The 13087-nt window shown below is 44.5% G+C and overlaps 1 protein-coding gene across 2 annotated transcripts in view; it reads left to right on the top strand.

Annotated features, from left to right (window-relative positions):
* The window catches only part of FAM169BP (Protein FAM169B), a 90033-nt gene that overhangs the window by 19760 nt on the left and 57186 nt on the right, over window positions 1–13087 (top strand). The window contains exons 1-3 of one of the 2 annotated variants that reach the window (XM_053223616.1): window positions 1160–1291; window positions 4026–4417; window positions 4815–4914. In XM_053223616.1, the coding sequence (XP_053079591.1) occupies window positions 4268–4417; window positions 4815–4914 (250 nt within the window). In that variant the 5' untranslated portion in view covers window positions 1160–1291; window positions 4026–4267. Of the gene's footprint in view, window positions 1–1159; window positions 1292–4025; window positions 4418–4814; window positions 4915–13087 lie in introns of those variants that run through there. The other variant, XM_027067963.2, reaches the window with a different exon arrangement.

The raw sequence follows: 13087 nt of genomic DNA, 5'->3' as shown, positions 1-13087 counted from the left end.
CGCCAGCCAGAGGCCAGCCAGCATCTCAGGGGAAAGCCGACTGCTGCTTCCAAGCTGAATTGGATGCTATCAATTTGTATGATTATTCAAGGATGTAATTTTCCTTTACAAGTGTGATGATAAGAAAGAGATGCTGAGGAGGAGCCAGGGGAAAACTTGCAAATTAATATATACACTAGTCTCCCTGTGTATGGACATGTGGGTTTACAGTTCCTACTGACTAGTACATTTCAACTCTCTTACACAACAGTAGCCCAACTCAGGGAGAAGAATTGGCAAATCTTATCAGCCTGCGCAGCGAATATGGAAGCTGGCAAAACTCAAGCTGGCTTTGTCAGTGTTATCAAGGTTCTAACCAGGGTGCCCAGGTAGCTTAGTCGTTAAGTATCTGACTTCCACTCAGGTCACGATCTCACGGTTCATGAGTTTGAGCCCCGCATCGGGTGAGCTCGAGCCCCGCTCCCGATGAGCCCCGGATTTCCCTCTCTCTCCCTCTCTCTCTGTCTCTGCCCTTTGCTTGCACGCCCTCTCTCTCTCTCTCAGAAAAAAAAAAAGTTCTAACCAGCTAGCATGGGCTCTCAAGGTATCTGCCTGTGCACATGGCTGCTGTGACTGACCCTCTGGGAAGATAGATACTTGGGAACCCATTTGATGGTTTGGGTTTATGGAAGGAAGTTTCTGTAGCGTTGCAAGAGGGTGTGGGTGGAATGTCCTATCCCTCCAGGGTTGCTGCCACCCCTGCCATTGAGAATGTCTTCTGGTTTCTTTTGGTATCTGTTGCGGCACTTTTTCATTGAAAAAAAAAATAGGTGAACATAATTTTTACAGCAAGTGTTAATTGTGTGCTTAAAACAAAAAACAAAAAACAAAACCCAGCAGGGCGCCTGGATGGCTCAGTTGGTTAAATGTCTGACTCTTGATTTCAGCTCAGATCATGATTTCATGGTTCCTGAGATCGATCCTCACGTTGGGCTTTGCCCTGACAGCGTGGAGCCTGCTTGGGATTCTCTCTCTCCCTCACTTACCCCTCCCCCCCACCTCATGCCTTCTCTCTCTCAAACACACACATACACATACACCAAACTTCAAGAAATAAAGGACTTTCCCTTTAACAAAAGAGTAAATCTAATGTCATTTCTTGCTGTCTTTCCTCCTTTCAGGCATTTACCCAGTGGATATTTTGGAAGATGACCCTGAAAGGCATCTGGAAGCAACTCTGGGTTATTATGCGACACTCAGGGAAGGGATACGGTCCTCAGTAGAGGTTTTCTCTCTTCCCACTGGGGAGCAGGTATGTGTGATGTTCCTTATTGGTAGAAAGCTCTGGAAAAATCTAGCTCACTAGAAAGTAGAATGTCAGTACTAGAATGAATATTATAGATTAAGAAAATAATAACTTCCAGAGTGAATGCTAGAATAATTCCACTTTGAGAAGCAGAAGGAATCCTAGAATAGGTTTTGGGAGTCCTGAGTATAAAGTCCAGTTATGCGAGGCAGTGAGTGAGACAGCCTGTTGTGAATCCCACATTTACCGCTTACTAGCTGTGTGATCTTGAGCAAGTGTCTTAACCTCTCTGGTTTTGGTGTTCTTATATTTAAAACTGGGACAATAACAGAGCTTATCTTGTACTGTTGTTATGGGGACTGAAGGAGACACTGTGTGATGCCTGGTTGGGCCTCAGTTTCCCCATGTGTAAGATGAGGGGATTGGTTGCTCTTTGGTCTCTAGGGTTTGGCTCAGTTTTAAAATTTTGTGATTTGGAATGAAGTTTTGTCAACTGGAATGTAATTATATAAAAAATGATTTTTAGTACCGATAAGATTGCATTTTTAAAAAAAAGTTTATTTATTTTGATAGAGAGCGAGTAGGGGAGGAGCAGAGAGAAGGGGAGAGAGAGAAAAGGGTAGAGACAATCCAAAGCAGATTCCATACTGTCAGTACAGAGCCCGATGTGGGGCTCGAACCCATGAACCATGAGATCATGACCGGAGCCTAAATCAGACGCTTAACCGACTGAACCACCCAGGCGCCCCAAGGTTGTCTTTTGAATAAGGACTGGAAGGGAACAGAGAGAAATGAAAAACACTTATTTGTTAGGATGGTGGGACTGTGGGTAAAATTTTAAAATCGTGTTACCTTTAAGAATGTTTTTTTCCCCATGCAGTAAGTAAAAAGAATATGTGAATCTTGGGCTGTACCTAAGTCAGTCACGTTTCTTTCAGATTTGAGTCTGATGTTCGAAGAGACAAGATTTTCTTGTTTTATAAGATTTTACTCGTATCAGATATCATTGCTGTCTACCCGGCATAGTAGGGTTGTTCCAGAGTTAATTAGAAAAGTGGCTTGTGCAGCTTATATAGTGTGGCTTCCTTGAGATTTTGGAGATGCTAATTCATAATCAACTCCTAGATGAATCTCTGGGGTGATTCCACATTGTTGATCTGCAGAGGGAGGTCCCTGCACGCACACGCTTTCAGCGCCCCCTAGTGGCGGTTAAGCCGGAAGAGGACGCAAGCTGTCCATTAGGGTTAGGGAGGGTTGCTAATTCTTGGGGAGCCGGGTGGGACCGAGTGTGGGGAAGCCTAGATAACCTGAGAAGCTGGTGAAATACAAGAGTTAGCCCTGGAGTACCTTAGGATGCAGTTTCAATCCTCTGTTTTCATTTCACGCTTATTTATGAGATTCCCTTCCTTAAAAAACCCAAATATGTAAGTGTGCTCAGTGAGCCAGTAATTTTAGTGTTCTTAGCAAAAACATAACAAAATAAGACGGTTTTTAAAATTAAGTTGTTTTTATGTGATAGAAATGCTGAAATGACTTTATATCTATCTGCTTCTCCCCCTTAAAGGAAAATAAGTTTCCATGAGAACATTATCCATTTGTTTTCCTACCATTTTAGCAATTACTTAAGCAATGGTAGCCGTTTTGTACCACTTAGTGGTTGAAATAGTCTAATTTGGGGTGGCATCGGACCTCCTCGCTTTTAGCAAATTTAACTTTTCTTTTTGAATCCAGAGAAATTTTTCCAAACAAAAAGGAAGATGAGAAAGCGGTTTGAGTATATGTCGTACCCCATCGATCTGGTTCTTCAAAAAGTCCTAATGAACTGTTTCCAGTCTTGAAATTGTCCTATCACGTTTAAACAGTAATACTTATGATTTTTTTTTTCTGGTAATAAACCACCGTATGCTGGGATAATTAATTGTATCATTAATTGCATAATTAATAATATTTTGTATAATATTTGGGAAACTGTAGCCAGGGACAGATAGATTTAAAAAAAACCAAAGCTAACTGCTGTGAACATTTTGACATGTTTCATTTGATTTTTATTTCTGCATATACATTTTAAACATTCAGGTCCTCTCAGAATACAATATTGTCTGTAAGAAACATCTTTTTATGTCAATACAATGCTCTGTGTGTATATTTTTGAAAAGATTTTATTTCTGGGGGCGCCTGGGTGGCTCAGTTGGTTGAGCATCCGACTTTGGCTCAGGTCATGATCTCGTGGTTCATGAGTTCGAGCCCTGCATCAGGCTCTGCACTGACAGCTCGGAGCTCAGAGCCTGGAGCCTGCTGTAGATTCTGTGTCTCCCTCTCTCTCTGGCCCTCCCCCACTCACGCTGTGTCTCTTTTGCTCTCAAAAATAAATAACCATTAAAAAATGTAAAAAAAAAAAAAAGATTTTATTTTTAAGTAATCGCTACACCCAAAGTGGGACTCAAACCTCCAACCCCAAGGTCGAGAGTCGCATGCTTCACCCACTGAGACAGTCAGGGGCTCCTGCATGTATTGTTTTTAATGGCCTGTAACAGCCCTCTAGTGGGTAAACTGTGCTTCACAGAACCACCGTGGGAGGGCCAGCTCGGAGACTGTCCCTAACGGTGACTTGAATTTGTTAAGAAACAGTTCTCCAAAACCACGGAGGCCTGCTGTAAACTTTTACAGGCATCCTGCCTGCCTCGCTCAGCTGACACATTCTTTTCTCATTTTCTTATACTCTCCTCGGTTTTCAAAACAGGCTTTGCAGTGGAACATGTTGGCCTTTTGCTTTGGGAGCCAGGAGCAGTGGGCTCGATGGCCCCAAAGAGGGCTGGGATGGCAGCGCTTCCGAGAAGGCTCTCGGACAGTCCCTGCATTACAGGCTGCACACATGCTGCTTGATGTTCCTCTGGTTCATAAGCACACAGGCACCGGCACTGAGGTTCTCTGCCCCTGGGCCGCCCCAGACCCAGAGCTGAGCCTGCAGGGCCCAGAGAGGGTATGGGTTTATTGAGATGGCTTGTGGAGACCAGTGGCAGGGCGGCAGGCAGCCTGAGTGGCATCGTGGGTGGACACAGGCTTGTTGAGGCTGTTTCCATGGAGTGGCCACAGGAATACAGTGGAGGCCAGCCTGGCAGGTGCAAGCCCGAGGTGAGCGTGTGGCCATTGGCTTTTGTAGGCTGAGGCCCAAGGGGGATTTGGGTGGGGGAGGCTGATGCTTCCCAAAGCATATGGAAGGGAGGGACTGGAAAGGTATCAGTTGAGTAGGTATTTAATCCGTCCTTGGATAGATGGACAAGTAAACAATAGATGGAGAGGGTTTTGCTGGGTGGGAGACAAAGGAAGGGCCTTTGTCACTTGCCACTTGTGTTTAGCTCAGAGTGGGTAAGGTTTCCATTTCTAAATTGCCTCCATCCTGTCAAATTAACCTCCGTGTAACAGTTCTTTTGGTGAATATTGTGCTAGTTAATTGTTAAGTCATTTCCCGTGCCCTTACCAGGATGACAGAACAAAATGGTGATTTCATTATTTTTTTTTTTTTTTTCAGATTAAACTGGAAGCTTCGTCTCTTTGCTTTTGCACCATGTACCGTGACGAACCTCAACATAAAATATTAGCCTTGGTTAATCCCCAGGACACAAAGACAGGTTGGTGGTTATTAATGGATTAAGCAAGAATTCTGATGGAATTGCTTTTGCAGCTAATGGAATTAAATACATGGAATGGTGGTTGTACTCTTAGGCTGGACCTAGAAGAATATCAAGGCAGAAGTGATTTATTTTCAGCCTTTAGAGATCTGATAGTGCATTATTTTTGTTTATTGGCACACATATTGGCTTTTGTATTAAGACACTAGACACCTTCGGAGAGCCTGGGTGGCTCAGTCGGTTAAGCGCCTGACTTCGGGTCAGGTCAAATCTCACGGTTTGTGGGTTCGAACCCCGCATCGGGCTCTGTGCTGACAGCTCGGAGCCTGGAACCTGCTTCGGATTCTGTGTCTCCCTTTCTCTCTCTCTGCCCCTCCCTGGCTCTCACTCTCTCTCTCTCAAAAATAAATAAATGTGAAAAAAAAAAAAAAGACACTAGACACCCTCATACCCACGATGACTGTATTCTGAGCTGCCTTTGAGGGTAGTACGTGCTGTTGTTGTTAATAACATGTACGGGTTGTGTGCAGAGGGTGGAGCCCTTTTGTTGGAGTGTCCCCACAGTCCTATGAAGCACAGGGACTATTCTTATCCCCCATGTACAAATCAGGCCTCTGATGGTCAAGTAACTTGCCTCGGGCCACACAGCTAGCGCATTGCAGGGGAGTTTTGCAAGGTGATGATTGGGTGGGGTTTTGTTTCTGGTGAGGAAGTTTATTTAATCTGTAACTCATTTATTCTTCCGCTGCATTATGAAGAGACCATTTGTGACTGATTTCAGCTCCTTGGAGTGAGTGCTGAGTTGCATATGGGGTAGGGATCTGGGGCTGTTGGTAGCGGGCGGCAGAGGTGGCTAGGGGAGAAGGTTCCCAGCCCATCATTCCACCTGGGGCCCAGGGCACCGGTGAGCTGTAAGCAAAACACCTTTGAAGTCTCTGACTTCAAGGGGGCCCCAATTTAAGTTCCATTCTATAAAAACTTTTTTTTTAAATGTTTATTTTATTGCTGAGATACACAGACCATGAGCAGGACAGGGGCAGAGAGGGAGAGGGAGACACAGAATCTGAAGCAGGCTCCAGACTCTGAACTGTCAGGGCAGAGCCCTGCGTGGAGCTCTAACCCACAAACCGTGAGATCATGACCTGAGCCGAAGTCAGAAGCTTAACCGACTGAGCCACCCAGATGCCCCAGTTTCCTTTCTATTTTGGAAATTTTCTCCTTGATTATACTTTTCTGTGTTTTGTGGGTGTTTTTTTTGGTGACCATGTATTATTTTCCTAATAAGAAATTAAAAAAGACTAAACCAACCCTTTATCAGTCAGCCCTCTGTAAACGATGTGCTATCTGGTGAAAGTTTGGGGTTACAGATCTTTACAGTTTGCAGAGGGGGCTTTCTTCAGCTCTCCAGCCCCCCTGGAGAAAGACCTTTGCTTTTCACCCTGTGTACCCAGCGTTTGTACTCAGAGGACACTCTGCTTGATTGGTGTCACAAAGCCCAAGGTGATATCCTGGACTGGAGAAAGTTATTCAGCCCAGAGACTGTTGTTTCTGCTTCTTTTCTTGTTCATCTGGAGACACAAGTGTTCTTAACTAGCTCTCTGTGGGAGTTTTTAGCATGTTGGCAAAGCCTCTTCATTGGTCCAAGGCTGAGAGTGGCTGCGGTGTGTGAGAGCTTTCTGGTTCAGGTTCACGACTCCTTCCATTTCTGTCCAACAAAGCCTTGGTTGCCATGAACAAAGGGGCTATGAGAACCCCAGGCCTTCGGCATTGCCTTGGATTTGGGACTCCACCACCAGGTTAGCGAAAGTAACAAGATGTGCCCACAGGCACTCTTCGGTGAACAGATTGTCAACAAAACTCAAAATATCACTTGCCGATTTTAAGCAAATGTCCAAATATCAGCAGCGCTCTCCCCCCTCCCCCCACCTTTCTTCGGCATTTAACAATATCCTGGTTATAGGTCTTTAACTATAATTTGCATAATGTAAACATGTGACTGACTCATAAATCTGTTTCCTATTTATACTGTACTTAATTTTTTGGTTGTTTTCAAGAATGTATTATAATAAATATTCATAAGCTATGAGAAATCTCACTGGACCTTTCCTTATATATAATAGCGCTTTAAATAAAGTTTTCAAATGTTTTCCTACTGGCTGGGGCTCTGTGGTGCTTGCTGAAATTTTGCACGAGTTCCAGAAAGTGTGCAGGTGTTATGTGTACCTCACGCTCTTTAATCTAGTATTTCGAAGCCGACACGAGTGCATGAACGCACCTTCTGTAGGTGGTTTGAACTCGGAAGCAGCGAATGCTGTCGTAGACCCTCTTCTCAGCTCTGACCCGCTTGTCACATCACCCCTGTGCCTGGTTGTGACCGTTGTGTCCCTGGTTCCTTTGTAATTCTGTATGAACAGTTACATCGGTGAAGGCCATGTGTGTGTTTGGGTGGACACTAAAGGGATCTGAAGCTGTTTGATAAGCCCCATGTAGGAGTTAATCGTTGAGAAGCTGGTTGAGTCCATCACAGCAATTCTCGATAACCCTGTGAGCAAATGGCAAACATCCTGGAGTTCTGAATTCCCGGGGACAAGCAGTTAACGTGCATGACAGGCTGGTGTTGGGATGTAAGTCATGAAGCTCTCCAGCTTCTTCCTCAAAATGCTGGATATGCACTTTCCAGAAAGGTGGTTTGAGAAGCACGTGCCTTCGTCCCTGTGGGGTTCACTCTTCACTGTTTCTCTGATCAGAGGCCGGCCGGTCACCAATGCTGCTGAGGACCCCCATTCCTTAGTTGCCTCTCAAGGGCCTTATCTTTCATTTCTTTCCCCTTGTTTTATTATTCCTTCTATTTTTAAATTCTTAACTGATGTCAAGCGTTTACAGAGATGAAAAAATAACTCCTTATCAAAAAAAGCTGTGGTCTTTTTCTTCTCTCCTGCATTCAATCAAAACTGCTTACCCTAGCATTCCAGATTCCCACCAACTGATGGCCCTTGGCCTTTCCCATTTCCTCCTGTGATTTGCAGGGAAGCATAGGATGAACCTGGACGATGGTGTCAGAGACCACTAATTTGGCATCCTGGCTCTGCCAACCTCCTGGGCGACCCAGAGAAGTGATTTGACCCGAGCTCATTTGTCATTTGCAAACTGGGATGCCTCACTTCACAGGGTGGTGGTGAGCATGAAGTGATTTGTGGCAGAAAAGCTAATGACGCTCTGGACTGTCCAGGGCCAAAAGTAGGCGTGATGCCCGTCGTGTTTTTCCGTCACGGCGCCCTTGGCTCTTGCACGTGAGCCCACGTGGAGCTTGCTCTTCCTCCATCTTCGAGTGTTGTGTGATAGAAGCAGGGGATTTTAGAGCGGGAGGCATTCTCACCAAGTGCTGGCCACGCTTTGGCAGCTGCGTGACCTCCGGATGAATTCTGCCTGCAAACCTCATGGATAGGCAGGCAGTACCACACTAGGCCAGTTTAGCCTGTGTTTGAACAAACCTAATTGTAAGAGAGTTGTTTTCCGTCTACTGATCCCAGACTGCCTCGTGGGATAAGTGTCATCTAGTCCGTCCAAAAGCAACCAATGATCAAGGATGTGCCCAGGAGGACGTGTCTCTGCACCACCCGGGGAAAAAGACACAGATGACGGTTTTCATCCTCAGAAAGCACAGTGAGCCCCGGCATTGCAGTGGGGCTGCTGGACAGCAGATGTGACCTGGGACTGCAGTAATGGAAGGGTAATATCCCGGTGCAATTACAGATTTGTTCTCTTTGGTGCTGCTGAGACCGCATATGAAGCACACTGGCACTTGTCCATGGAGAATAACCGGGGTGATGAGAGGGCTTGAAACCATTTGAACAAGGCTTGAAGAGACTAGGGCTATTCAGCTTTGGAGGAGGGATGCAGGGGTCCAGAAGCTCATGATTGCAGGGCTGTGTAGATCATTAGGTCCGGTATTTTCCAAGGAGATTTTGGGGGGGGGAGTGCGGTTGAATTTCAGGAGAGAAAAGGATGGATGATCTTTTGAATTTTATTTCAATCCTAAATATATCAAGGAAAAAGTTTGCAATTCCTACTAATACGCCTTTGATACTTATCTAACACTTGTTAATCTTAAAAAAAAAAAAAAAAGAAGAAGAAAAGAAAGGAAAATATGTCTCCCAGCTGAGAGCCCATAGCTAGAATTGAAAGATTTGTCTAAGGTTTATTTAAAAAAAAATTTTTTTTAGGGGCACCTGGGTGGCTCAGTTGGTTGGGCATCTGACTTCGGCTCAGGTCATGATCTCGTGGTCCGTGAGTTTGAGCCCCGCATCGGGCTCTGTGCTGACAGCTCAGAGCCTGGAGCCTGCTTCAGATTCTGTGTCTCCCTCTCTCTGCCCCTCCTCCACTCATGCTCTGTCTTTCTCTCTGTCAAAAATAAACTTAGAAAAATTAAAAAAAATCTTTTTATTTATCTTTGAGAGAGAGACAGAGTCAGAGTATGAGCAGGGGAGGGGCAGAGAGAGGGGGAGGTGCAAAATTTGAAGCAGGCTCCAGGCTCTGAGCCATCAGCACAGAGCCCAGTGCGGGGCTTGAACCCACGGATCTTGAGATCATGACCTGAGCCAAAATCGGACGCTTAGCCGACTGAGCCATCCAGATGCCCCTAAGGTTTATTTTTTAAAACAGCAAATGATGCCTCTTTTGTGGCAGGGCTAATAAAGTTGGTATGTAAATCTGTCAGAGTCTTGAGGGTGGTGTCTGGGGAGCACTGGGCTCTAGTCTGGGGCCTCTGCATCCTGGCATAGACTGTTCTATTCTGGGACAGCTCTGAGTATTAGAACATTTCTTCGTAAGGAATCCAAACTGATAGGCCCGTATGTCTCCTTCCTGGCCTGGTGCCCCCACTGGGGCCATCCAGGCTTGCAGTTGTAGGCAGGGCTCCTCCACAGGATAGATCTTCCCCGGCGTGGGTCAGCTGCCATGTCTGACACACATTTCTCATTCTTCAGCTGCTCCCCCTGTGACATGGGCTCCAGGGTCATGACATCCTGGATTCTTTTCTGAGTCAGATCTAGGCTTCTCCTGGAACATGGCGTCCAGGGCCCGCATCACGGACGCTGTTGAGGGAAGAACCTGGGTTTTGGAGTCACTTAGACCTGATTTCAAATCCTTGGTCCTTGGTGAGTGGGGTGGCCTGGGTTAAGCTATTTAGCATCTCTGAGCTTCAGTTTCCTGTCTTTTTACTCGGTGGTGTGGCCCGTGGCCCAGCTGTGAGATAGCACCAGGAAGCTTGTTAGGAATAAACGGCTGGAGGTGGAGCAGCTGGGTGGCTCAGTCGGTTAGGCAACAGACCTTAGTTCAGGTCATAATGTCACGATGTGAGTTCAAACCCCGCTTCGGACTCTGCACTGGTGGTGTGGAGCCTCCTTGGGATTCTCTCTCTCTCCGTCTCTCTGCTCCTCTGCCACTTGCGCATACTCATGCATACTCTCTCTCTCTCAAGATAAATAAATAACTTACCAAAAAAAAAAAAAAAGGAAATGCAATTACAATTACTCATCGTGCCTCGGCATTTCAGTGGAACCAACCAAAGGTTGACTCACCTCCAGCTGACAGCTCATTACCATACATGCCTGGCTTCTGGGCTTTTTCAACACAAACTCATTATTAAAGACATGGCCCCGTCCTCCAAAATTTGTGTTGATGTTTTGAACCCACAGGAAAGACTACTTTTATTCCCATTATATGTATAAACAGATTTATTGAGACATAATTCACATGTCATACAATTACGCATTAAAACATTTTTTTAAATGTTTATTTTTTTGAGAGAGAGAGGATGTATGTGAGCAGGGGAGGAACCGAGAGAGAGAGAAAGAGGAAGACAGGCTCTGAAGATGGCTCAGTGCTCATAACAGACAGCCCCACGCGGGGCTCCAACTCATGAACCTCGAGATCATGACCTGAGCTGAAGTCAGACACTTAACCGACTGACCACTCAGGCGCCCCATACAACCACCCATTTAAAACCTATAGTTCGATGGTTGTTAGTATATTCATAGAGTTTTGCATTTACCACCACGCTTGCTTTTCGTTATCCCTAAAGGAAGCCAACCTGTCTCCCCTTGTGTGTCACTGTCTTCTGCCCACCTATCCTCCTCAGCCTTAGGCAATCTACTCTGTTTCTATGAATTTGTCTGTTCTGGATGTTTCATATGAATGGAGTCACGGCCTTCTGAGTCTAATTTCTTTCACTTAGCATGATGTTTTCAGGGATCATCCATGTTGTAGATGCTTTAGTACATTTATTTTTATGGTTCCACACTATTCCATTGTATGGATATACTACATTTTATGTATCCATTTATCAGTTGTTGGACATTTGGGTTATTGCCACCATTGGGCTATTATGAATAATGCGGCTGTGGAAATTCATGTACGTGGTTTTGTGTGGATAGATATGCATACGTCTCTTTAAGTCAGCATTTTTGTTTCCTTCAGATAGATACTCAGAAGTGCAGTTGCTGGATCACGTGGTAGTTTTATTTTAAACTTTGTGAGGAACCTCCATACTGCTTTCCATAGGGGCTGCACCAAAGTACGTTCCCACCAATAGTGCGCAAAGGTTTCTTTTTCTCCACATCCTCACCAAAGTCTTTTTGATACTAGCCTTTCTAACAGGTATGAGGTGATGTCTCATTATTATTTTGGCTTGCATTTCCCTGATGGTGAGTAATATTGGACACTTTGTCATGTACCTGTTGGCCATGTGTATGACCTCTTTGGAGAAATGTCTACTCATCCTAAGTGTGTTTTAAGACTCAGTTTCCAGTGCGTGGAGGGGGTGTTTTCCCATACAACACCAAGTAATTCTCCATATACCAGCTGGGTGTTACACCATTCAACTCAGGTCTGACACCATCTATCCAGAGGTAGCATCGATCCCAGAGGATAAGGAATTCAATCCTATAAGACTCCCGAGTCCCTTCAGATGCCAGTTACAAGCCCAGGCTATTGCTTTTACTTCTGACCAACTGGCTACATATTGGAGGTTCCCATGACCTTGTCTTTGAACTTTCTATGCCAGTTGCACATCTAGATTGTTACCTGTTTTCAGACTGCTATAAAATCAGAGTTTTCTACTTCTTTAGTTTGATTTGTTTGCCAGAGTGGCTCACAGAATTCAGAGAAACATTTCATTTACTAGATTACTGGTTTATATAATAGGATATAACTCAGAACAGCCAGATGGAAGAGTTGTATAGGGTGAGGTATGAGGAATAGGCAAGGAGGTTTCATGTCCACTCCAGGGATGCCATTCTTCTGTTAACTCCACATACTCACCAGCCTGGAAACTCTTCAAACCCCCTCCTTTATGATATGGACATGATAGTTTAAATCATTGGCCATTGGTAATTGATTCACCCCTTAGCCTCTCTCCTGTTCTCAGAGGTCAAGGTGATGGGATTGAAAGTTTCCATGGCTAATCACATGGCTTGTTCTCCTAAAACCAGTCTCTATCTTTAGAAGCTGCAAAAATCATCTTGTTAACCTAACAAGAGACACCTTTGTCACTTAAGAAATTGTAATGAGCTCCTAAAGGAGCTCTGCCAGAAACAGGGATGAAGATCATCCCCGCCCCCTCTCTCTTTCTCTTCCTTGTTATAAATCACAGTATAACACAGATCCTCTGCCCATTTTGTAATCAGATTATTTGGTTTTTTTTCTATGGAGTTGTAGGAGTTCTTTATATATTTTGTATACTAACCCTTTACCAAATATATGATTTGCAAATACTTTCTCCTATTTGGTAGGTTGCTTTTTCATTTTGTCGACGGTTTCCTTTGCTGTGCAGAGGCTTTTTAGTTTGATGTAGCCCCACTTGTTTATTTTGCTTTTGTTGCCTTTGCTTTTGCTGTCAGATCCAAAAATCGTTGCCAAGACCAATGTCAAGGAGTCATTGTGGTTTTTAAAGAATCTTATTTATTTTATGTTTATTTTTATTTTTTAGAACCTTTGTGGTTTTGATTTGCATTTCCCTCATGACTAATGATGTTGAACATCTTTTCAAGTGTTTACTGGCCATTTTTATGTCTTCTTAGGAAGAATTATCTATTTCAGACTCTTTGTCCATTTTTACATTGGATTATTTGTGTTCTTATTTTTGAGTTGTAAGAATTCTTTATGTATTCTGGAC

Source organism: Acinonyx jubatus, chromosome B3, assembly GCF_027475565.1.
Source record: "Acinonyx jubatus isolate Ajub_Pintada_27869175 chromosome B3, VMU_Ajub_asm_v1.0, whole genome shotgun sequence".
In the NCBI taxonomy this organism is placed as follows: Eukaryota; Metazoa; Chordata; class Mammalia; order Carnivora; family Felidae; genus Acinonyx; species Acinonyx jubatus.
Note: the sequence above shows the minus strand (reverse complement) of the source record. Positions and strands in the feature narration are given on the sequence as shown.